The sequence below is a fragment of the Periplaneta americana genome, chromosome 16, assembly GCF_040183065.1.
Source record: "Periplaneta americana isolate PAMFEO1 chromosome 16, P.americana_PAMFEO1_priV1, whole genome shotgun sequence".
Lineage (NCBI taxonomy): Eukaryota > Metazoa > Arthropoda > Insecta > Blattodea > Blattidae > Periplaneta > Periplaneta americana.
In genome coordinates this window covers 179,457,771-179,483,560 of record NC_091132.1, presented here as the reverse complement: position 1 = coordinate 179,483,560, position 25,790 = coordinate 179,457,771, and the positions used below count along the sequence as shown (strand labels likewise).

The window sequence follows — 25,790 nt, the reverse complement described above, 5'->3', positions numbered from 1 at the left end:
AATATGAAAATATAATATTATATTGATCTGTTTGATTTTTTCACATCAGAGTTGAGTCCACTGTTCAATCTGCTCATAAAATACTTCAACATTATTCTCAATGTATGGTTTTACTTTCTTTGCGTCATTAAGTTTTTGCTTTCTCAGTCAAAGTTTTCCTTCTGGATATGCAATAACACTAGACAGTTCAATACATGAATGAGATGGAAATGTGGGAGATCCATCCCCGGGCCACTCACTGGATAGGCCTACGAATCAAGTGAAGTTTTATTTCGTTCACATTGATTTTTAACATACGAGGTTGCTGGTTTTATGTTTGAGCGTACCTTTACCATCGATAATCACGGCTTCCTTAGTTCCTGCGAACTGCCAACTGGCGGTCAAATGATTTGTGAAAAGGAGAATTGTATTTAGCTAAAGATGGATTGCTACGACTATTATCTCAGAAAACATGTCTGAAGACTCTGCATTGCTGAAAACTTTTCCCATAGTAAGGTGTGAAGCTGAGGTGAGGTGTTGGTTTTCACAGAGAGAGTGTGATAATACAAGTGTGTAATTTTATATCTGCTTGTTTAGTATGCCGTGTCTTTTGGCAACCCTTACCGAAAGGCAGCTATCGTCTTGGGATTTATTATTCTTAGTTTCCTGATGACGATAATAATAATAATAATAATAATAATAATAATAATAATAATAATAATAATAATAATAATTGTGTATTTTGTTTTGGTGAAAATTATCTCCCCCCACTACAAAATTCTTCGCCCTCACATCACTTTAATAAATCTCTGAACTAACCCACTAACCTCGTCACATTCTTCGGATTAATGTCACTTAGCCTTCCCCTCATTTAATCCATAAAGAAACTTAATCAGACGTCAGTTCCGTGTGTTGTGTGGTGCGATATCGAAGTTTAGCATTTGTTTGTTGGTCAACTAGCTGTCAAATTTAATTTGTTTCTTTTATTTTGAAATTAGTTAACTAGTAGTACGTTAGTTTGTTCATATAGCGAGAAAGTTTAGGTAATAGGGATATATTTTTTAAAAGTTTATTTGTCGTGTCGGCATAACTAGCAAATAGGTGTTTCCTTTCCTTCTAGATTGTTTATATATTACAAGCCTTAATATCACGATACTCATTCATTCATTCATTTATTTTATTCCATAGATCTTACATGAGCAATGAAGCTTTAAGATGTGGAACATGTCAACATGTTACAATATTACAATTACAATTTTTACAAATTTTTATAGTTTTACAATTTGGTAATTTTCTACAATTTTTACAATGTTGTACAATTTTTTTACATTTTGGCGAGATGTAGTGAGATGAAATGAGGTCCGAGGATTCGCCAAAATATTACCCGGCATTTGCCCTTTCGGTGGGGGAAACCTCGGAAAAACCCAACCAGGTAATCAAATCAAAGGGGGTAATCAAATCAAAGGTGTTGATGCCAAGGACTCGCCATAGACCATCCGGCTTCAGTCCCACGGCTGTGGAAAACCTCGGAAGAAACCTAAGTCCAAAGGGGGATCCAACCCAAGCCCGAACGCAGCTCCGGATCAGCAGCCCAGCGAGTCTGCCGACTGAGCTACATCGTTGGCTCTACTAAAAGTATACAATACATAGCCAATCAGATTATTAAATTTACAAACGCAAACGATCATTCATAAGTTGAGCTATATTATAATACAAAACAATTTAATTAAATTTAAGGAATAAACAATTCAACCAGTTGTGATATACAGAAATTGATAATACATATCATGCAAACTACTTCAAATTACAAACACAAACAATTTATCAGTAGAGCTATATAGATTACTATTCAATTTAAAGCATATACAATTCATCGGCCAAAACTATACAAATATATACAATACAAAGTAGCATACTTTCATTAAGCTATACAAATTTGTGCAATTAATATCAAGTAGATTAATTCAATTTATAATCATAAACAATTCATCAGTTGAGCTATACATATTACCATTCAATTTACAGTAGGTCTATATACAATTCATCAGTAGAGCTACACAGACTAGTAATCATTTTAAGAACATATACATTTCATCAGCCAAACTATACAAACATATACAATCAAATTAGTTCAATTCACAAACTTATTTTCGTTAAGCTATACAATTCATATGAAGTAGATTAATTCAATTTATAAGCTTAAACAATTCATCAGTTGACCTATACAGTATACTATTCAATTTACAGTACATACAATTCATCAGTTATGCTAAACAAAAAATACAATACGTAGTAAACAGATTAAGTCAATATAAAAACATATTTTAGTTGAGCTATATAAAATTGTACATGTCATTTAAGTAGAATAATTCAATTCACAAGCATAAACAATTCATCAATTGTGTAGAAGGTATGAGTATGTAGAAATTTGGTTAATTCTTTTATGAACCTTTTCTCGTTGTTCTTCAAATCTTTAAGATAATTAGGCAGTGCATTGAAGACTGTTATACATGAATAGCGAACTCCTTTTTTAAAACAGCTTAGACTAACAGAGGGTAGATGAAGATCTGATTTATGTCTTGTATTAAAATGATGAATGTCTTGATTAGTACTGAATTTATCTTGGTTCTTAATATACAGCATCATTAGGGAAAGAATGTATTCACAAGGTAAAGTCAAGATTTCTAAGTTTCGGAAAATATTTTTACATGAGGTCCTTTTATGCACACCTGTCATTGTTCTTATAGCTTTCTTTTGTAAAACAAAAACGTGTTTAGCTTCAGACGAGTTACCCCAGAATATTAATCCATATTTCATTACAGAGTGAAAATATGCAAAGTATGACATTTTAAGTAAGTTTATATCACCAATAGTAGATAAGGATCTTAATGCATAACAGGCAGAGCTCAATTTACGAGTAATACATTCTATATGCGTTTTCCAGTTCAAGTGATTATCCAATTCTAAACCAAGAAACTTTGTGCTTATAGATTCTTTGAGATGAGTTCCATTTAATCGAATACCGGTACTGTAGGAAACCTGAGCACTATTGTGTGTACTAAATTTGACTCCACTGGTTTTATCAACATTAAGTGCTAGTTTATTTGCATGGAACCATTCATTCATTAGATTCAGCACTGTATTAGAAGTGTTTATAAAATGATCGTATTGTTTGCTTGAAATAATTACACTTGTATCATCTGCAAATAAAATTACATGGGATGAATTGTTTATGGTCAAGGCTAAATCATTAATATAAACTAGAAACAACAATGGACCTAAAATTGACCCCTGCGGAACACCATGTTTAATATTTCTAAATTCTGAATAAGTAACTTTATGACTATTTGGTACATTTATTTCTACTTTTTGTTTTCTATTTGATAAGTACGATGTAAACCAACCCAACATCTCATCTTTAATACCATAAAACTTCAATTTTTTTACTAATATACTATGGTCTACACAATCAAATGCTTTAGCCAAGTCACAAAAAATCCCACCTACATGTAGTTTCGAATTTAATGAATTTAGTATTTCATCCATCAAACTAAAAGCAGCATTCTCTGTCGATTTTTGTTTTCTAAATCCAAACTGTTCTAAAACTAATATATTGTTGGACTCCAGGTAATGATATAATCTATTATACATAACTTTCTCAAACACTTTTGAAAATGTTGTTAATAATGATATGGGTCTGTAATTAGCAATAGTACATTTATCTCCCTTTTTGTATATTGGTTTCACTCTTGAATATTTGAGTCTTTCTGGAAAAATACTACATTGCATTGACAAATTGCATAGATAGCTTAACGGATGGGATAATATTTCAGAGCAAGCTTTCACAACTTTACTTGGAATTTCATCATATCCAGAGGAATATTTTGTTTTTAGTTGTTTTATCACATGCATGATTTCTGCTACGGTAGTGGGAATAAATTTGAGACCTAAAAACTCAGTGTTAAATGCATCAGTTAGGTAACCAAGTGCAGCATCTTCTGCACAATCTTGAATGTTTAAGTTCTGAATAAAATTTATATAGAAGTCGTTAAAATGATTTGCAATTGATTTTGGGTTATCTATTTTACTATCATTGATTTTAATGCAAGTAATATTTTCACTCTTTGAATATCGATTAGTTTCATTTTTAATAATATCCCAAATAGTTTTAATCTTATTATCTGAATTTTGTATTTTTTCATTCAGATACATTTTCTTTGCATCTTTTATAACTTTTGTCAAAGTTTTACAGTAATTCTTGTAGTAATTAAGAACAAGAGGATCATCACTATTCCTACTCATTAAATATAGATTCCTTTTTCTAGCACATGATATTTTAATTCCCTGAGTTATCCACATGTTTTTACTTTTACATTTTTTCACCACCTTGACTGGAAAACATTCATTGAAATAATACGTAAATGTAGTGAAAAATGCATTAAATTTAGTATTAATATCAGTGGTATCGGTACTATATACATTTTCCCAAGATTCATTTTGTAGACATGTATTTAAATGATGAAGAGATTCAGCATTTATAATCCTTTTTTTTTATTTTTAGATTAACACTTTGGAATTTTTCACTCATATTGAAAACACTTATAATTTGTGCATCGTGATCAGACAGGTCATTGACTAATGGTACTGTTGAATAGGAATTCAATCTACTTTTATCTATAAATATATTATCAATGGCAGTACTACTTCCAGCTTGTGTTCTGGTTGGAAAACTTACTGTGTGACTAAGATTATAAGTTTCAAGAAGTGAGTTTAATTTTCTTTTACGTGAGCTTTCTGATCGATAATCTATGTTTATGTCACCACAGATTACAAATTCGGTATGTGGTTTATAAAGTCTTTTCAATAATGAATCTAAGTTAGTTGTAAATTTCTTATAATCTCCCATTGGCGCCCTATAAACACATAAGATAATTAAATTTGATATCTCATAACCAATTTGTATTCCACAGATTTCAATATCTTGCTCAAGGCAAAAATCAGATATATCAATTTTACTAAATAATAGATCCTCTCTGATAAAAATACAGGCACCCCCTTTTTGGAAGACATGTCTCGAGAAATGAGAACCTAATACATATCCATGTAAAGACAGTTGTAGTATTTCCTGTTGCTTCATATGATGTTCAGTTATACATAATATCTGAGGTTTATGCTTTTGAGTTGCTAAAGAAGTGATCAATTCATCAGTTTTTTGTTTTAATCCCCTAATATTTTGATGAAAAATAGTGAAGTTACTGTGTTCATTACTAGAAACATCAGAGCATTTACAATTTAGTTGAACTTGTTTCAAACACCTTACTGGTGGGAGGTTTAACCTAAAAAAGGAGAAGCCCTAGCATTAACTAACACAGGAATATTACAACTCTGCTTTTTAACATGGCTGCCTCTGATGCTATTAGCAATAAGAACCGAAAGGTGCTCCTTGCCTCTACCATTCAGATGCAGGCCATGTGACGTATATTCATACCTTCTTATAGGGCTTACATCTATCAAACCAATGTGTGATGCCCCAGGTCTCATCAGAGCCCGCTCCAGGCGCACATTCACACTCCGCACCCTCCTGTGAAGATACGGCTTGTCATACCTGCTTCAACCTATTGCTATTTACGAATCTGTTACAGGTTAAATTATTTTACAGCACTTTAGGCATTTGATATGCCTTGCATCTACGAATCTGTGATAGGTTAGGTTAGTCTGGGGGTTTTGTTATGCCTTTTGTATACGGATCGGTGACAGATAAGGTTAGGTTAAGTTCTTATGCCTTACATGGTAGTACTCAAAATTCCAAATGAAGGGTACATGGGAATAACGATCAAGGTCCATTTTAGAAGGTTTCGAGAAAAACGCATTTTAAAGTTTAAGCACTTAATACTTTGTTATGTGTGTATTTAATAGAAATTGACGTAGTGGAATGTCAAGAAAGATGATTTTTTATTACTAGCTAGACCACATGATAGTACTTCCTTTCCACTATAAAGTAGCATTATTAAATCAGTTTCGATTTTTGATGGACCTTGATCGTTTTTCCCGTGTACACTTCAAATGTGTGTGTTCCCTTTCTTTTCTGTCCCACTTTCTTTGGTAACGCATTAATAAAGATGTGAATAAATGTGTCTTGTTTCTCTAAAATATGTCGCTATAAAATCATTCGTTTTTCAACTCCAGCTCCACTAAAACTACCTTACAAATTCAACGATTTTCAGTTCCAAAATCACCAAAAGTACTTGTGCGCTAATTTCTCCGTGATTTATTTCTGAATCTATTCTTATACCTTGCCGAGAAAAGAGGAATATACGCTTGTCGACCATCATAAAAAGCCAGTAAATATGCTAAACAATTTATAATTAATAAATAAATGTAATATGTAGGCCCATATACTTAATACATTTGATTAGGTTAGGTTACTTTAGGCTTTCAGTATTCCGTGCATATGCGAATCTGTGACAGATTCGTTTAGACTTTGTTTATGATTTGCAAATACGAATGAGTGACATGGTAGGTTTACTTTAGGATTTGGTATATCTTGCATATACGAATCTATGACAGATGAGGTTAATAATAATAATAATAATAATAATAATAATAATAATAATAATAATAATAATAATAATAATAATAAACTTTATTGTCATTGAGTGAAAAACTTCACTATAGACATTGTCAAATGTTACAATCTTACTGCAATACATTTCATAGATAAACAAAATAAAAATTTAATTATAAAAACAATGTAGATTTTTATCAAATTACATAATATAAAGTTAAAAGTACTATATTTACTAGATAAAAGACAGTATCAAGTACCAATTGTCATATGTTTAATAACTAATTAAGAATACTACAAACAGAGGCTAATAATAAACTTAAAAAATGCAACATAAGGTAGTGCAATTTGCTCTGTTCATTAATACTTTGAAATTTAAATGTAAATTGATTTACCACTAGGTTTCGTTTAAAATGTCATTATTAAAAAAAAATAAAGAAACAACAACCATAACATTTAAAACTTTTAAAACTGCATTGCTTAAAAATGTATGTCAATTTCAAAGAACTCATTTATTGAGTAAAGTGGGTTTTTAATTAACCAACTGTACAAATTTGTTTTATAAATTTGAACAGGAAGAAGTTGAATGTTTATAGGGAGCTTATTAAATAATTTGATTCCAATCAATTTATAGTATTTTTTGTCACACTAAGTCTACAAAGTGGATAATCTAATAATTGCCTATTCCTCCTTGTATGATTGTGTACCTCACTTCTCATATTAAATTCTTGCAGATGTTCTTTCATAAACACTAGAACATCATATATGTACAGATTTATGACGGTCTGAATACCTGTCTGTATGAACAGAAGTCTACAGTGTGTTCTAATTTTTGAAGCTGTCAGTATTCTAATAACTTTCTTTTGAATTAATAAAATGTCTGTAATATCACTAGAATTTCCCCACAAAATAAGTCCATATCTGAATACACTTTGAAAAAAGGCCAAGTATGCATTTCGAACATATTCAAAACTAACAATGTTCATCAATTTTTTTAACAAATAGGTTACAGAAGATAACTTAATGCATACATACCTAATATGTGATTTCCAAGATAGATGTCTATCTATGAGGAAACCTAACAGTTTAATATCCTCTTGGTTACCCTCACTAATATGAGGTTAGTTCAGGCTTTTGATATGCCTTGCATGTACTGAAAATTATTTTTAATGAGCCCATTTTTGCAGTCCGCCTTCCTTTGGTTACACTAACCCCAAAGTGCCCAATTATGATGTCTCGTTTTACTGCAGGAACGGAATCTTTTGGATGAGAATATGACTGGTGTAAAGATGGAATATGTTGACCAGAGCCATGATTTCGCATCTGAAGTGAAATTTGAGGAAAATCTGGAGCCAACATCTTTCCCTTTAGTGAAAGATGAACCTGAGGTGAGTGGAGCTCAAGGAATGCATTGTGTTCTTCTTCCAGTCATTTTTGTATATTTTGATAGGCTTATACATTACTCTTTCCCCGAGAGACAGGAAAAATATCATCACTATTTGCTATTACAGGTTATGTCTTGTTGCAGAGAAGTCGAATGTTGAATAGTTATCTCACTTTTTGTTTTAAATTTGAAAGCAAAATTCCTTGTTACACTTCCTCTTAATGGTTGCCAAGCTACACATTCCACAGTGTGTTTGGTAATATGTTGTACTTAAGGACATGACTTGACTTTGTTGTGTCTGTGCCTTTGTCTAAAGTACTCAATACTTTTACTGTTTCAAATAACTAATTTTGTTTTACTTGTAACTCTGCTCACAGTTAATGACCCCATTATTTCAAGAATTGGCCTATCTCTTAACATTTTCATAAATTACACTACCTAATATAGCGACCATAATAGAATGTTCAGAATATTTCATAATATGTATATGTTCCAATTAAATCCACATTTTCTATTTTTTGTACGTGCGTGCGTTCTTTTAGTTGAATATTGTATGTTTTTGTGTATTGCCTCTGTGTGTGTGTACACACGCTAGCTATGTTCAGCCATCCTCCTGCTAAGGTAAGCTCCACTTACGAGAATGGATCCATATGGCATGTTCGGATTTTTATTCCTTGCATTATTTTAAATGGAGCATCACCCACTTGTCCATATCGCCTCTGTCCATATGACTGGATTCCCTTCAGAATTCTAACAAGAGAATTCTAAATAGATTTCTGTATGGTCCAGATCGAAATAGAGAATGTCATGACAAATATATCGATTGTAAAACCTTCAATCGCGGTAATATCGAAGATATTATGAAAGGGATGACGCGAAGCTTATCTTATTAAGTCCTACATTATGAAGAACTTTTTAATTTGCGAAATTAGAATTATAGCAACGTTATATGGAGAAAGAAATATGAGATGAAATTGGGAAAATGTTATATTAATCAGGTATGTCCTTCATAATTTATTTAATTTAGAGAAATATTCATTTTATTTTCAGGTTCAGTTCAGAACACTGCAATGAAATAATGCGCTCTAGCGGTAAATTACAATACTATTTGATGATTCATTCGGAAATGCGGACAAGTGAGCAATACTATAATAAAAATCCGAACGCAGCAAACGAATGTTTTCCTGTAATTGAACACTTACCATTATTGTCTGCTTCCCGTTAATTAAACATTGAATATTTCTTACCTGTAATATAAATGCTACAAGTAATAACCAGGTACTGACTAAATGGAAGCAGAGTGTAACCAGCCAAAATTGAAATCATATTCAAAACTGCAAGTAGGTATAAATACTCATATTATTATGAGTTTACGACTTCCAGGAAGTTAATTTATTTGAACTAAACATGAAATAGGTAAGGATGGAATGCATTTTTCTTTTCTAATGCTGCACTTCTGTCTATGATTTGTTTTTTAGTGGGAACTTCATTCCAGATTCTTCTCTTGTCTACTGATAGCAGTATGTATTATATGATATAGATGAAACTAAGTTCCATTGGAAGAGAAAATTGATGTGGGTTCATTTCCCAAACCATTAACGTTTCCTGACAACCAATTATATAAGAGAAGTGTAATGTGGGAGGAATTAACATAAGCAACACTGTTCATGTCCACTCATGGAGAGCAAATATGACTCGCTTAGCAATGCAGTACAGCGTATACCAAAATTTTGCATAATGCTACCTTTATGATTCTGCTTACTGATTTCTCTCTCACGTCTCTAAACGCAACATAACCTTGCAGTGCTGAAAACTTTTCCCATAGTAAGGTGTGTAGCTGAGGTGAGGTGCTGTTTTCCACACGACAGAGTGTGATAACTCAAGTGTGTATTTTAATATCTCATTGTTTAGTATGCCGTGTCTTTTGGCAACCCTTACCAAAAGGCAGTTATCGTCTTGGGATTTATTATTCTTAGTTTCCTGATGACGATAATAATAATAATAATAATAATAATAATAATAATAATAATAATTGTGTATATTGTTTTGGTGAAAGTTATCTCCCCCCTCTACAAAATTCTTCGCCCTCATTTCACTTTAATAAATCTCTGAACTAACCCAGTAACCTCCTCACATTCCTCGGATTAATGTCACTTGGCCTTCCCCTCATTTAATCCATAAAGAAACTTAGGAACAACTGGATAATACGCACGGCAGACCAATATCGATAGTCGACTCTACTCGCTGGCCACTAGTCACCGGGCCGTACCGAGCCGTATCAAACAAAATATAATCGAAATGGTGGTAGTCAAATTCGCGACTATATTCTTAAATAATTCACTCCATTAGTATAGTTCAAGGTTTTATGTAGTACAACGGCGGTTTTTTGAATGCATTAAAAGAAAATGAAGATGTAATAAGATAATAAACTAGGTTATCACAAGGAAATTAACAGGAAAAAAGGTGTGTTTCACGGAATACAATTAAAATGACGGAAAGTAAATTTCCGGTTAATGTTCGCCAAAGCGTAAAGTACGTAATTATGACGGCGTTGCTGTTTTATTTCTGGCCTATCGAAAAATACCTAGCCTTTTACGAAAAAAAATTTAAGGACCATGAAATTATTCACCGCTTTCATTATAGGCCTATTATTTTTTAACAATATTACGAATCAAAAACTGTCATATTATATAATTTTAACTACTACATGGACGAATCAAATCAAGCTAACCTAACCAAAGCTAACCTAACCTAACCAAAGCTAACCTAACCAAAGCTAAGCTAACCTAACCAAAACTAATCTAACCTAACCAAAGCTAATCTAATCTAACCTAACCTAAGCTAACCTAACCTAATCTAAGCTAACATAACATAACCTTCGTAAATGCAAGGCCTGTAACCGGAGCAAGAAGGGATCTCAATCATTTAATCTGCAAGTACACGCAAAAATAAATTCAAGTAAGGATCACGCTCCCACTGCATGAGAGGTCCGCGCATGCGCTACAGCAAAACTGTTTCTGTCCCGAGCCTCTCATCTAAGGCACTCGTCATAATTTACTCGCAATATTTACGCAAATACACATTGTCGCTAACAGTGGTGCTATCTCTCAATAATGTTCAGAACGAAGGAGGTAGACAGAGAGAGAAAAAATTTCTCCCGCCAACTACGCCACACACCAACGTCATGTTCTTATGTTGGTGACATTGTGTATTTACTTAAATTTGGTGGTAAACGTAACGGCACGGTTCAAAGTGGCCGTGCTAATTCTCCAGTGTAGCGGAAACTTAATCAGACGTCAGTTCCGTGTGTTGTGTGGTGCGATATCGAAGTTTAGCATTTGTTTGCTGGTCAACTAGCTGTCAAATTTAATTTGTTTCGGTAATTTCATAGAAGACGGGCACCTGGTTGGATGTACTAAGTATTACCAACTTTTTTACTTTAGAGTTAAATGTTAGTGATTTTTAGTGACTTTTATATGTTAGTTCTAGGTTTTTATACGAGGTGTCGCATTGATGATGTTTCAATTTGATTGGTTATAGTTGTCATTTGTTCTAGAATTTTCGTTAATTTTGAATGGGTAATGACGTTGTCAATTGTTCTTGGTTGTTTGACGTGAGTGGTGTTACACTGTTTTGCTGGCTAAAGCTATTGGAAGTTTGTCATTTTATGATTTTCCTTCGATTTGATTGGTTATAGCTGTCATGTGTTCTAGAATTTTCGTTAATTTTGAATGGATAATGACGTCAGTAAGTTGTTCTTGGTTGTTTGACGTGAGTGGTGTTATATTGTGTCTGATGGGTAAAGCTATTGAAAGTTTGTCATTTTATGATATCTGTGAAAGATGTGTGAACATAGAACAGAGTATTAAATTTTATGTCGATTTTGGTTCAGTTCTTTCGTTGGTGAATAAAAATTGTGTCGATTGTTGACGAGAGAAAACTGTTCCTGTGATTCCAAGGAATTGTTCATTGAATTTTCCGTACAAGTTAAGGTGTAATAAGAGTTCAAAGAGAATTTCATACATGGTTTAGTTATGTGACGTTGACTGTACGACAAAGTGGTGGTTTAGTTCTTTGTTGGCTGCATGCTTTAAGTTTAGATTGCCTTGAAGCCTGTGTCATAATGCAAGTGAAGTGGTTGTCTTTGAAGACGTCAATGAGGATTGAATTTTGTTTGATTAGGTGATAAATTATTGTTTTGTTTTGTGTTTTAGTGATTTGTGGGGGTAAAGTTCGGACGAAAACTGCCAGAAAAGTACTACCAACTATGAAGTTCAAATGCCACCAAACACCATAAAAATCAAAGATGAAAAATTAAACATATTTTCATTTTTCGAAGGGCTTTTTCTTCCTTAAAAATATGAATATATATGTTTGATTTTCCATCTTTGATTTTATAATGTTTGGTGACATTTGAACTTCATAGTTGGCAGAACGTTTTGGTAGTTTTCGTCAGCCATGTTGGATTTTGCCCGTCTTCTAGGAAATTACCTTTGTTTCTTTTATTTTGAAATTAGTTAACTAGCAGTACGTTAGTTTGTTCATATAGTGAGAAAGTTTAGGTAATAGGGATATATTGTTAAAAATTTTATTTGTCGCGTCGGCATAACTAGCAAATAGGTGTTTCCTTTCCTTCTAGATTGATTGTGTATATATAACAAGCCTTAATATCACGATACGCTTCAACCTATTGCTATTTACGAATCTGTTACAGGTTAAATTATTTTACATCACTTTAGGCTTTTGTTATGCCTTGCATCTACGAATCTGTGATAGGTTAGGTTAGTCTGGGGGTTTTGTTATGCCTTTTGTATACGGATCGGTGACAGATAAGGTTAGGTTAAGTTCTTATGCCTTGCATAGTAGATACTCAAAATTCTAAATGAAAGGTACATGGGAATAACGATCAAGGTCCAATTTAGAAAGTTTCGAGAAAAACGCATTTTAAAGTTTAAGCGCTTAATACTTTGTTATGTGTGTATTTAATAGAAATTGATGTAGTGGAATGTCAAGAACGATGATTTTTTTATTACTAGCTAGACCACATGATAGTACTTCCTTTCCACTATAAAGTAGCATTATTAACTCAATTTCGATATTTGATGAACCTTGATCGTTTTTCCCGTGTACCCTTCAAATGTGTATTCCCTTTTTTTTCTGACCCACTTTCTTTGGTAACGCTATAGTAAAGATGTGAATAAATGTGTCTTGTTTCTCTAAAATATGTCGCTATAAAATCATTCGTTTTTCAACTGTAGCTCCACTGAAACTACTTTACAAATTCAACGATTTTCAGTTCCAAAATCACCAAAAGTTCTTGTGCGCTAATTTCTCCGTGATTTTTTTCTGTATCTGTTCTTATACCCTGCTGAGGAAAGAGGAACATACGCTTGTCGACCATCACAGAAGCCAGAAAATATGCTAAACAATTTATAATGAATAAATAAATGTAAAATGTAGGCCTATATACTTAAATCTTTTGATTAGATTAGGTTACTTTAGGCTTTCAGTACTCCGTGCATATGCGAATCTGTGACAGGTTCGTTTAGACTTCGTTTATGATTTGCATATACGAATGAGTGACATGGTAGGTTAGTTTAGGAATTGGTATATCTTGCATATACGAATCTATGACAGATTAGGTTAGTTCAGGCTTTTGTTATGCCTTGCATGTACTCAAAATTATTTAATAATGAGCCCATTTTTGCTGTCCGCTTTCCTTTGGTTACACTGATCCCAAAGTGCCCAATTATGATGTCTCGTTTTACTGCAGGAACGGAATCTTTTGGATGAGCATATGGCTGGTGTAAAGATGGAATATGTTGACCAGGCCAATGATTTCAGATCCGAAGTCAAATTTGAGGAAAATCCGGAGCCAGCTTCTTTCCCCGTGTTGAAAGCTGAACCTGAGGTGAGTGGAGCTCAAGGAATGTACTGTGTTCTTCTAATATTTATGGTATATTTTGATTGGTTTATACATTACTCTTTGGTCTAGAGACAGGAAAAGTATCATCACTATTTGTTATTAATGGTTATGTCTTGTTGCAGAGAAGTCTAATGTTGAACTGTTATCTCACTTTTTGTTTTAAATTTGAAAGCAAAATTGCTTGTTGCACTCCCACTTAATGGTAGCCAAGTTACACATTCCATAGTGTGTTTGGTAATATGTTGTACTTAAGGACACGACTTCTTTTTGCTGTGTCTCTGCCTTTGTCTAAAATTCTCAATACTTTCACTGCTTCAAATAAGTAATTTTCTTTTATTTGTAGCTCTACGTACAGATATTAGCGCCATTACTTCAAGAATTGGCCTATCTTTTAACATTTTCATAAATTACACTACCTAATACGGCGACCATAATAGAATGTTCAAAATACTTCATAATATGTACATGTTCCGATTAATTTCTACATTTTCTATTTGTGTGTGCGTGTGTGCGTTTTTTCATTTGAATATTGTAAGTGTGTTTGTGTATTGTCTGTGTGTGTGTCTGTGTGTACGCACACTAGCCATGTTCAGCCATCCTGCTTGTGTTAAGGTAAGCTCCACTTACGAGAATGGATCCATATGCACATTCGGAGTTTTATTCTTTGCATTATTTTAAATTGATAATCACCCACTTCGCCTCTGTTCATATGACCGGATTCCTTTCTGACCAGAGAATTCTAAATGGATTTCTGTATGGTCCAGATCGAAATAGAGAATGTCATGACAAATATATCGACTACAAGACTTTCAATCGCGGTGATATCGAAGATATAATGAAAAGGATGACGTGAAGCTTATCTTATTAGTTCCTACAATATGAAGAACTTTTAATTTGCGAAATTAGAATTATAGCAGCATAATATGGAGAAAGAAATATGTGATGAGATTGGAAAAATGTTAAATTAATCAGGTATGTCCTTCATAATTTATTTAATTTACAGAGATATTCATTTTATTTTCAGGTTCAGTTCCAAAACCAACATCTTGTTTCACTGAAAGTTTATATGACCGGAGATCAAGCTGACTTGCTTTTGACTCCTCCTTTAATTTATAACACTTTGAAATTGTTCAGTTTAGTTCTTCAGTCCTTGATGTTAAACCATGATGAATTTGTAAAAGATATGGCTGGTATAACTTGGGTTTTATTATTTATGTTTGATGATTAAACTTCTGTAGCAGAGGATTTGGATGATTTTTCAATGTTTGTATAAATTTGAATTTTAAATTTTCCGAAAACTCTTCAATTGATGCTATGTCCAAAACTTCATGTAAAAATTTATTGGATGTTGTGTAATCAGCTCCAGCAATTGTACGCAGAACTGTTCTTTGTACACCACGCAGTCTTCTCAGTAGAGACCCATTGACAGATGACCAAGCTGGATATGCATATAGGAGGCTAGCTCTGATTATTGTTATATAGAAAGTTTTCTTAGTCCACAAACTCAGCGATGGCGACTTGAATAAAGGATACAAACGTTGAAACATAGCATATCCTTTGGCAGCAATTTTATTCATGTGAGGCTTAAAAGAAAGTCTATGGTCCAAAAGTATTCCCAAATAAGTTGTTTCTTTTTGATTTGGAATTACTACATCAAAAAGTTTCAGTTCAAATGGTTCTTGCGGTCTTCTTTTAGTGAAAATTACTACAGAAGTCTTAGAGGCATTGATTTTTTTTTTTCCAATTTATGAGCCAATTTTCTATCTTGTTTAAGTAATCCTGTAAATTATTATATGCAATGTGAATATCCATGTCTGAAGTGAATATAACTGTGTCATCAGCATACTGGGCGAAGCGACAGTTTTTGTGGCGAGGGAAATCTGCTGTATAGATATTAAAAAGTGTAGGTGATAAAACTGCACCTTGAGGAATACCTGCATTTATTGTTTTTTCGGAAGAGAATGTGTTATTGATTTTCACTTTGAAGGTTCTTTCTGTTAGGAAGCTCTTTATGATATGCACATAGGTATCAGGTAGGTCAGACGTTATCAATTTTATAAGCAAACCTTGAGGCCATACAGTATCGAATGCTTTTTCAACATCTAGGAAGACACAAACTATGTGTTGACCACTAACTATAGTGGAATTTATGTGATTACATAAACGATAGAGTTGATGTGTTGTACTGTGGTGTTCTCTGAATCCAAACTGTTCATTAGGTATGTAACATTTTTGTTGTGAAATAAATTTTAAGATGATTCTTTCCAGGATTTTACTCATAGTATTTAATAAAGTAATTGGTCTTAAATTTTCCGGATATAATGGACTCTTTCCTGGTTTTGGGAGTGCAATAATAACTCCTTTCTTCCATTCATAGGGAAAATAATTTAATCGAAGACAAGAGTTGAAAATCTTTGTGAGATGTGTTACAGCTGGTAAAGGAAGATTTTGTAATAACTGATTATGAACATGATCAGGACCAGGTGATTTCGTAGGGTTTAGATCTTTTATTATGTTTCTTACTTCTGAAGGACAAATAATTTCTGGTGAACTTTCTGGACGTTTACTGAAATAGTTCTGAAGTATGAATTCTACATCACGAGTGAAATTATCATTACATTTTGCAAGACTGTTTGTTTGAAACCGTGATTGTAAATCTCTGGCAATAATATCTGCTTTGCCTTGATCGCTATACACAACTGTTCCATCACAGTTCTTCAGCGCATGGTTTTCAGGTCTGGCACGACTAATTTTCCACAATTTTGAAGGTTCTGATTCACAAAGAAGAAGTTTTTCATCAAAATTATCCTGTCTGAGTTCTGTAAGTAAGTTTTTGACTTCTTTTTGAATTTTGTTCAGTGCAGTTTTATCTGCACGAATCTTGTATTTCTGCCATCTTCTTCTGAGTACCCTTTTACGACTTAGAAGTGATTCAAGTTCTATATTTTTATATTGCACTTGTTTATATGACTTGTAATGAGTAACTCTTTCGAAGGCATCTTTAATTGTATATGTGTATATTTGTATAGCTGTATCTATATCTCTTTTAGTTTGAATTGTTGGATTTCCAGGGATATTGGTAAGAATTTCTTTGTACAAATCCCAATCCGTAATTCTTTCACTCCTCGTGAAAAGTGTGTGACCTTCGCTCGAATCAGTGGTTAGTAGTACAGGATTGTGATCAGAATTTAAGTCAGCTGTTGTTGTAACAGACAGTATGTTTGCAGTATGATGAAATAGGGCCACATCTAGAATATCAGGTGCAGATCTAGCATTATGAGGGTAAAATGTTGGGATGTCAGGAGTTACAATTGCATAATTATTTTGAGTACTGTGAATCTGTAAGACTTTCCCTCTTGAGTTCTGAGTTAAAGAGTTCCAACTTTGATGTTTAGCGTTTAAATCTCCTAAAATAATGAAATTTTTGGTAGTATGTATGAGCTTATCTAAGTCTGATAAGAGCAAAGGTTTTGTAGGTTGGTTGTACACAGCTGCTATTGTCGTTTCACGATGATTGAGCAATATAGTTATGGCAGTACATTCAACATTTTCCAGGTTCGATATTTTAATAGGATTGTGAGAAATAGTTTTCTTAATTAGTATTGCAGTTCCACCACCTGGTTTATTTTCCCTATCAGTTCTGTAGATTTTATAATTCTTGATTTTTATATTGTCTGTTCGATTTAAATGTGTTTCATTTACACAAGCAATGTCAACAGTGTTGTCTTGCAAGAACTTTGTAAATTCTAATAGTTGATTTTTCAGTCCGTTTGCATTGAAGTTTAAAATAATAAATGGTTTTGAAATTACTGATTTAGGGTGTGCAGCCATCTGCAGTTGAGAAGGTCAGTACACTTTCTAGCAGAATAATAATTTTAGACCATGTGTCATTACATTGTCCAAGCTTTTGTGAAACTTCACTTAATTTCTTTAAAATTTGTTGCAGGTTTATGTTTTTGAAAATATTCAGAATGGATTTCAAATCCTCCATGGTGGACGAAGTATTTGATGTGTACATGTTTTGTTGGCTTTGAGGGAACCTTCTCTTTGGCAGTGGAGGAAATTCTTTATTATTGAGTGTAGATGGCATTGATTGTTGTACAGGCTTACTTGATAATCTCATATTGAAAAGGTCAATATGTTTTTTAAAAACTGGACATTCTCTGTAGTTTGAGGTGTGCTCTCCCTGACAATTTGCACATTTAGGGGTATAATCAGGCCCTTTGAATGGACAATGAGCTATTAAATGTTTATCCCCACATTTTAAGCATCTTGGTTCTCGTTTACAACCTGAAAATACATGTCCAAAAGATTGGCAATTATGACATTGACGTAAACGAGGTTGAGGGTTATAAGCCTCGACTTTAATGATGATGTTGTTTATGCTGTTTAATTGCAATATTTCTCTTGATTTTGGATTATTTTCCAATGTAATTTGAAAGATGGGTAATCTGTAAGAATAATTCTCATCATTTTTGTTTTGTATCCATTGTTGAACATTCAATACTGGAAAGTTGAGAGACTTAAGTTCGTCTGAAATTTCCGCTTCTGTGATATTGGGTGGAAGATTTTTAATCAGAACTCTTATCGGACGATTGTTGGTCGAAGTAAAAGAATAAAATTCATATTTGTTAGCACTGAAAATATCCACGAGTCTATTGTAATCTTTATCATTATCGCACAAATATTCGATACCTTCATTGGAATAAACAATTCTTAGGTTGCCCTGTAGGTTGGTGCGGAATTTCTGATTTTCGGAGAAGAAATTGGGTAGTTTTGTAGTTAAAACAATGGGTGGAGGTTTCTTTGTTTTTGATTGTACAGAGTTTGATGTTGTAGACATTTGTGGATTGGAATTGACATTTAGTGAATTTGTCTCTGTTGTTTTTACTACATCTATACTATCAGAGTTTGACGCCATTGAAGAAGCAGTGGCTAGTACTTGAAATTTATTGTTAGTGGGTATGCTTGTTTTTACCATTGATTTAGCTATTTTGTTTGCTGAATAAAATCGTAATGGTCTTTTTGGATGTAAATACTCATCATCATCGCTGTCATTTGGTTCTTTCCTCACCTTCAATTGTTTCATTGTTGATTCTGCAGATATATGTTGAAAATTATTTATTGCATTATTCGAAGTTTGAGAGGTTTCCATTTCTTCATTTATAGTTTCACTTGGATAGAGGGATTTCTGATTCTGAATTGAGATGCGTGGTAAGTCTGTGTGTAAATCAAATTGATCATTAACTAATGTAGTGTCCATGCTTGAGGATCAAGATCACTCGAAACACTCGCACAAAACACGAAAATATATATACTGTTCACAAAGAAAATAAGTATTAGGATCAATAATAAAATGTAAAATAGTAACACTAAGTATTAACACAACTGGACCACTTCACTTTAACACGTTAAAATCTGACAAACTATTTGTATACTCATCAAATTACACCAACACAATCACGTAATTCGAATCGTCTGCCATTCCCCGTGGACTCTCGGTTCAGTTCAGAACACTGCTTTGTAATAATACCCTCTAGCGGTAAATTACAAAACAATTTGATGATTCATTCGGAACTGCAGACAAGTGAGCGATACTATAATAAAAATCCGAACGCAGCGACCAAATTTTTTTTTTCCTGTGCATGAGCACTTACCTTTATTGTCTGCTTCCCGTTAATTAAACATTGAATTTTTCTTACCTATGATATAAATGCTACAAGTAATAAACCGGGTACTGACTATATAGAAGCAGAGAGCAACCAGTGAAATTTGAAATCATATTCAAAACTGCAAATAGATATAAATACTCTTATAATTATGTGTTTCCGTCTTCCAGGAACTTAATTTATTTGAACTACTGCTGAATGAGGTAAGGATGGAATACATTTTTCTTTTCTAATGCTGCAATGCTCTCTATGATTTCCCTCTAAAAAATAAGGATTTGTTTTTTAGTGGGAACTTCTTTCCAGATTCTTCTCTTGTCTACTGATAGCAGTATGTATTATATAATATAGATGAAACTATGTTCCATTGGAAGAGAAAATCGATCTGGGTTCATTTCCCCCACTATTAACGTTTCCTGACAACCAGTTATATAAGAGAAGTGTAATGTGGGAGGAATTAACATAAGCGACACTGTTAATGTACACTCATGGAAAGCAAATATGACTGCCTTAGCAATGCAGTACAGCATTTACCAAAATTTTGCATTATACTATCTTTGTGATTCTGCTTACTGATTTGTCTCTCACGTCTCTAAACGTAACATAACCCTGTTGTGCCGTAGTCTGTTTCTAATTCAGATAGTGGTACAGTTCACGAATTTGACAGTGAATAATTTCCATGTCCCACAATGTTCCCCACTCATATATGTCGAAAGGACATTGCCAAATACAGAGTGATTTAAATAGAACTGACACATTTCTTTCATTAATTGTTTCAAAACGAATTGTGCTAGCGACAACTTATTATACCTGAAATGTGGAGGAATTTTGGGAGATTATTTACCTCTATAGCAAATGTTGAAAATGTCCTCCAACCTGCATAAGGCACAACTCAACACATCGTTCCATGTTACTGGCCACTCGTTGGAGGACTCTGTTGTCAATAGCTTGAATCTCCTGTGTGATGTTGTGCTTCAGATCGTCCAATGTCTGGGGACGTGAGGCGTAAACCCTGTCTTTTAAGTAACCCCATAGAAAGAAGTCCGGCGTTGTCAAATCCGGAGAGCTCGATGGCCACGGGTTCCTGGAAATTATTCGGTCGTCAAAGAAACTTGCAATTAGTTCCATGGATTCATTCTTGCTGAAAATATCCTTGACTCAGCTCTACATCGTCCAATTGCTCAACAAACTCCATGAAAATCAGTCCGTATTCTGCAGTGTTCACAGTCTGGTTAAAAGAAATTGGCCCCACTATTCTCTGTGCGGATATTGCGCGCCAAACTCCGATTTTAACCGGGTGCATAGGTGCTTCATGGTTGAAATGTGGATTTTCGATGGCCCAATGGCGTGAGTTCTGTGAGTTCACATAACCGGATAAATGGAACCATGCTTCTTCTGTGAACCATGTGATGGACAATATGGCAGGATTTTGCACAATGAACGTCTGAAACCAACGACAATTAAATCAATCTTTTATCCTTATCTGGTTCCTGTAGCTGATGAACAACCGTAACCCTATATGGCTTTAGGCCTGCACTTTTCGCAGCTCTCTGACACATTGAGTAGGTGTACCCTGTCTCCTGCGACAAACGTCTTAATGATTTTTTTGGTGACTGCTCCAGTCGTGCTGTTACGTCAACAACAACCGTGGGAAGCCTAGATGAACGATGCTTGCCCTTTTCACTCACCAGAGATCCAGTTGTTTCCAATTTCTTATTCAAGCCCAGTATTGTGTTTCTTTTGGGAGGATTGCGAACACCAAATTCTCTCTGGTATGCCCTTTGAGTAGCTGTAATTCAATTCGTAATCCAGTATTGCTTCACAAGGAAGAGTCGTTGATTTAATATGTACTGCATTTTCACGTTGACACAAAATGTCGAAAACAGCTGCCAACATTAGGAATAAAACATAAACTTCTGCGCATCTAGTGACAAGGAATCGAAACTCCAGAACATTCTGCTTAATTTGGTGCTAAAATTGGGTCATTGAATGAATTTCCAATGGAATAATTAAAGAAAGAAATGTGTCAGTTCAATATAAATCACTCTGTACTTCTTGTGGAATTGTGTGGTAGCTCAATGGTATAATGTTTGAGTACTTGTCGGTACGAAACAGAATACTCCTAGTGCAACAACTCAGAGTAAGTGAAATGTAGAAAAGGAGCGTAGAGGCGATAGAGTCGGGTAGGTAGGGATGTTTGGGAATATTTCCTTTTGTGCAGCAGTTCAGTGGAAAGAAGGTAGGCAATGGTGGTTTTTCCACAGTTTCCCTTCTTACACAAGGAATTTCTAGCTATTGAGTGCAGCCATCTGAAAAATATTATATGCTGGCAATAGAGCAATCCAGTGTTTCATTGTTTTTTTTTACAAATCTATGGAAATATTGTTGTTAATCTAACACAGTGTTGAAGATATGCTACAATATAATGCACAGTAGTATATTATGTGGGATAATGGCGTAAATATTAAAAAACTGTGAACAGTTATATATATTATTTTAATGTACCGAAGTACATATGATATTTCCATGCAGATATTCTGCGTCATCATACGATGAAAGAGTAATGGAACGGAGAAAAATTCTCTCCGGCGCCGGGATTTGAACCCGGGTTTTCAGCTCTACGTGCTGATGCTTTATCCACTAAGCCACACCGGATACAACTCCGACGCCGCAGTGCAGAGGGCGGCCACTAGAGGGAACCCAAGAGTTGGAGCTTAATCTGAGACGATTCTAACCGGCGTCGGAGTTGTATCCGGTGTGGCTTAGTGGATAAAGCATCAGCACGTAGAGCTGAAAACCCGGGTTCAAATCCCGGCGCCGGAGAGAATTTTTCTCCGTTCCATTACTCTTTCATCGTATGATGACGCAGAATATCTGCATGGAAATATCATATGTACTTCGGTACATTAAAATAATATATATGATATGCGTAAATCACTTAGTGATTTAAGACGGCGCTCATTCCGTCGGATCCTGGCCAACTAGTCACTCATCTCGAGTGCACCTTAGCACATGTGTGGACTTCGGTCCTGCGTTCATAGACATCTATGACGCAGTGCAGAGGGCGGCCACTAGAGGGAACCCAAGAGTTGGAGCTTAATCTGAGACGATTCTAACCGGCGTCAGACTTGTATCCGGTGTGGCTTAGTGGATAAAGCATCAGCACGTAGAGCTGAAAACCCGGGTTCAAATCCCGGCGCCGGAGAGAATTTTTCTCCGTTCCATTACTCTTTCATCGTATGATGACGCAGAATATCTGCATGGAAATATCATATGTACTTCGGTACATTAAAATAATATATATGATATGCGTAAATCACTTAGTGATTTAAGACGGCGCTCATTCCGTCGGATCCTGGCCAACTAGTCACTCATCTCGAGTGCACCTTAGCACATGTGTGGACTTCGGTCCTGCGTTCATAGACATCTATGACGCAGTGCAGAGGGCGGCCACTAGAGGGAACCCAAGAGTTGGAGCTTAATCTGAGACGATTCTAACCGGCGTCAGACTTGTATCCGGTGTGGCTTAGTGGATAAAGCATCAGCACGTAGAGCTGAAAACCCGGGTTCAAATCCCGGCGCCGGAGAGAATTTTTCTCCGTTCCATTACTCTTTCATCGTATGATGACGCAGAATATCTGCATGGAAATATCATATGTACTTCGGTACATTAAAATAATATATATGATATGCGTAAATCACTTAGTGATTTAAGACGGCGCTCATTCCGTCGGATCCTGGCCAACTAGTCACTCATCTCGAGTGCACCTTAGCACATGTGTGGACTTCGGTCCTGCGTTCATAGACATCTATGACGCAGTGCAGAGGGCGGCCACTAGAGGGAACCCAAGAGTTGGAGCTTAATCTGAGACGATTCTAACCGGCGTCGGAGTTGTATTCGGTGTGGCTTAGTGGATAAAGCATCAGCACGTAGAGCTGAAAACCCGGGTTCAAATCCCGGCGCCGGAGAGAATTTTTCTCCGTTCCATTACTCTTTCATCGTGTGAACAGTTAACTTTGCGTATTCATCATCACAGACCTAAATAACATGTATAACAAATGTTTTTGCATGAAAATGTGCATTAGCATATGAATCCTGGCCTTATTCATCATAATGTAAAACACATGCTGTGGGTTATGATTATGCTGTGACATGCGGACACATAGAGAACAATTAGTAAAGTTAGAAGTCGTCTTCTAACACTGTAATAAATTGCTCATTAAAGATGTCTCTGTGTACTGCAGGAACGGAACTTTTCGGATCATTATGTGACTGGTATAAAGGAGGAATATGAGGGCCAGAGCCAAGATCTCACAACAGAGATCAAATTTGAGGAAGATCCGGTGCCGATTTCTTTCCCTGTGGTGAAACGCGAACCTGAGGTGAGTGGAGAATAAAGAATGCATGTACTGATTCATCCGGATCGATACAGCATACATCAAAGTATTGTATAGTTTACGTCCTTTTTTCTGTCAGTGAAGTTCATTCAGTTTTAATATAGGAGGAAATGAAGAGTGGGAAAGGAACAGGAGTTGATGGAGTCCCCATTGAATTACTGAAATGCTTGGGTGAGCACAAGAAGCAAATTCTATCATTATGCAACGAAATATATGAGAAAGGCGAAGTGCCTGAAGATTTTACGGAGACAGTGTTGATTGCATTACCGAAGAAATTAATTCAGACAAATGAATCGTTTCAGGACTATCACTCTAATATCGCACTCGGCGAATTATTCTCTTGCAAATCCTGAATAGAGGTTTATATTATATTCCAACATGGAAGAATAGTTGGTAGGAGAGCAGTTTGGCTTCGGGAAAGAAAAGGTACGAGAGATGCAATTGCACTGCTACGGAGAATCGGTCAATGATACCTGGAGAAGATTAAAGAAGTGTATATAGTATTTGTAGACGGGCTATTCCATCTCAAATCGACTGATATATAGAGAAAATTGACCTTGCAATTTTTAAATACAATGAAACTTTTTCTGTCCGTAGACAACTGTGATACAATGCTTTGTGCAAAGTTTGAGGCAACAGAACTTCATAGTGTTTAAATTAAAAGTATTTAAATTTATCGTATTTTCATAAAATTAGCAACTTTAAACTGTTGTGGCTCCGAAACCCTTTTACACAATGGTCAAAATCATGGTTTAATTTGATGCTGAAATTTAAAGTTTATATTGACATGCAAACATTTTTTCTTACTTTTTATGGCAGTAGAGAAATTTAGATTTTTCTTAATTAAGACATCTTTGCCCACAAAATATATTTTTAATATATATGGTTAGATTCCGCATTGAAAGTACAAATTAACACATATTTTTTACTGGTGGAACGTTAATAAAAAAGAATTGAAAATATCAAATAAAAAAAATAAATAGTACGCGCGTGAACTAACCAGCTGACTGTGAGGTGGGAGCTAACCGAGCCAAGCAAGGCCTGGAGACATAAACACGTGACGTGTCGTCTAGTAGCGCATTGCTGGGCTAGCTTTATCACAGGTTTTCATAAACACAGGAGTAAAATGATGCCCAATTCCCGCTTATCTTCATCTCTCCGCCAGTGCGAGCTGTGTCTCTCTGTATAAAATAAAAATAAGGATTACTTCTTATCATAACATACCTAATGTCAGCTTCAAAATGAGCTCTCGTTGAATGTTCTGCAGTAAATGGTTCCAGAGTTCTGAGCAATGAAACAGGCTTTCTTTCTAAAATACGCTAAATTTGTCGCTCAATAGTACGAAAGCCGTTTGACTTTCGATAGTATATTTTTGCAAATGCACTCTCCTCATCACCTTGTATGAATAGGAAAAAAATTAGACTATAAAAAAAATTCGGGGTTTTTTACTCATCGATTTCATATGGAATAGCCCGGACGTAGAAAAGGCTTTTAACAGAATAAACTGATGGCAATCCTTAAAAAAATTGCCGTTGATTAGAAATAGATACCTAAGGTGTTGGTAAAGCGTCGTAAAATAACCTACTAAAAAAAAAGAGAGAAGAGTGGTTAGTAATGTTTATATGAAACGAGTGAAAGTCAGGATAGGAGAAGAAATGTCAGAAGGAAGTCAAATAGGGAGAGGAGTGCGTCAAGGATGTCCTTACCACCTATCCTCTTCAACATCTACTCAGCTCTACGTGATATCGTGTGTCTTCTGTTTACAAGCAGTTCCACGGAGTCCACTGGCACATCAGTTGTGATTCAGTCATTGAGCAGTACAAGGCGAGACAGACGATATCAGAGGACTGCAGATGTCACCCTCAGTCCATT

The 25,790-nt window shown here is 34.8% G+C and overlaps 1 protein-coding gene across 3 annotated transcripts in view; it reads left to right on the top strand.

Moving 5' to 3' along the window:
• The first annotated feature begins 380 nt into the window (after nucleotides 1–380).
• Nucleotides 381–25,790, top strand: part of LOC138692102 (zinc finger protein 83-like) — a 49,674-nt gene continuing 24,264 nt past the window's right edge. For 2 of the 3 annotated variants that reach the window (XM_069815047.1, XM_069815045.1), the window contains exons 1-4: nucleotides 381–508; nucleotides 7,795–7,932; nucleotides 13,702–13,839; nucleotides 23,766–23,903. In XM_069815047.1, the coding sequence (XP_069671148.1) occupies nucleotides 452–508; nucleotides 7,795–7,932; nucleotides 13,702–13,839; nucleotides 23,766–23,903 (471 nt within the window). In that variant the 5' untranslated portion in view covers nucleotides 381–451. The remainder of the gene's footprint in view (nucleotides 509–7,794; nucleotides 7,933–13,701; nucleotides 13,840–23,765; nucleotides 23,904–25,790) is intronic. The other variant, XM_069815046.1, reaches the window with a different exon arrangement.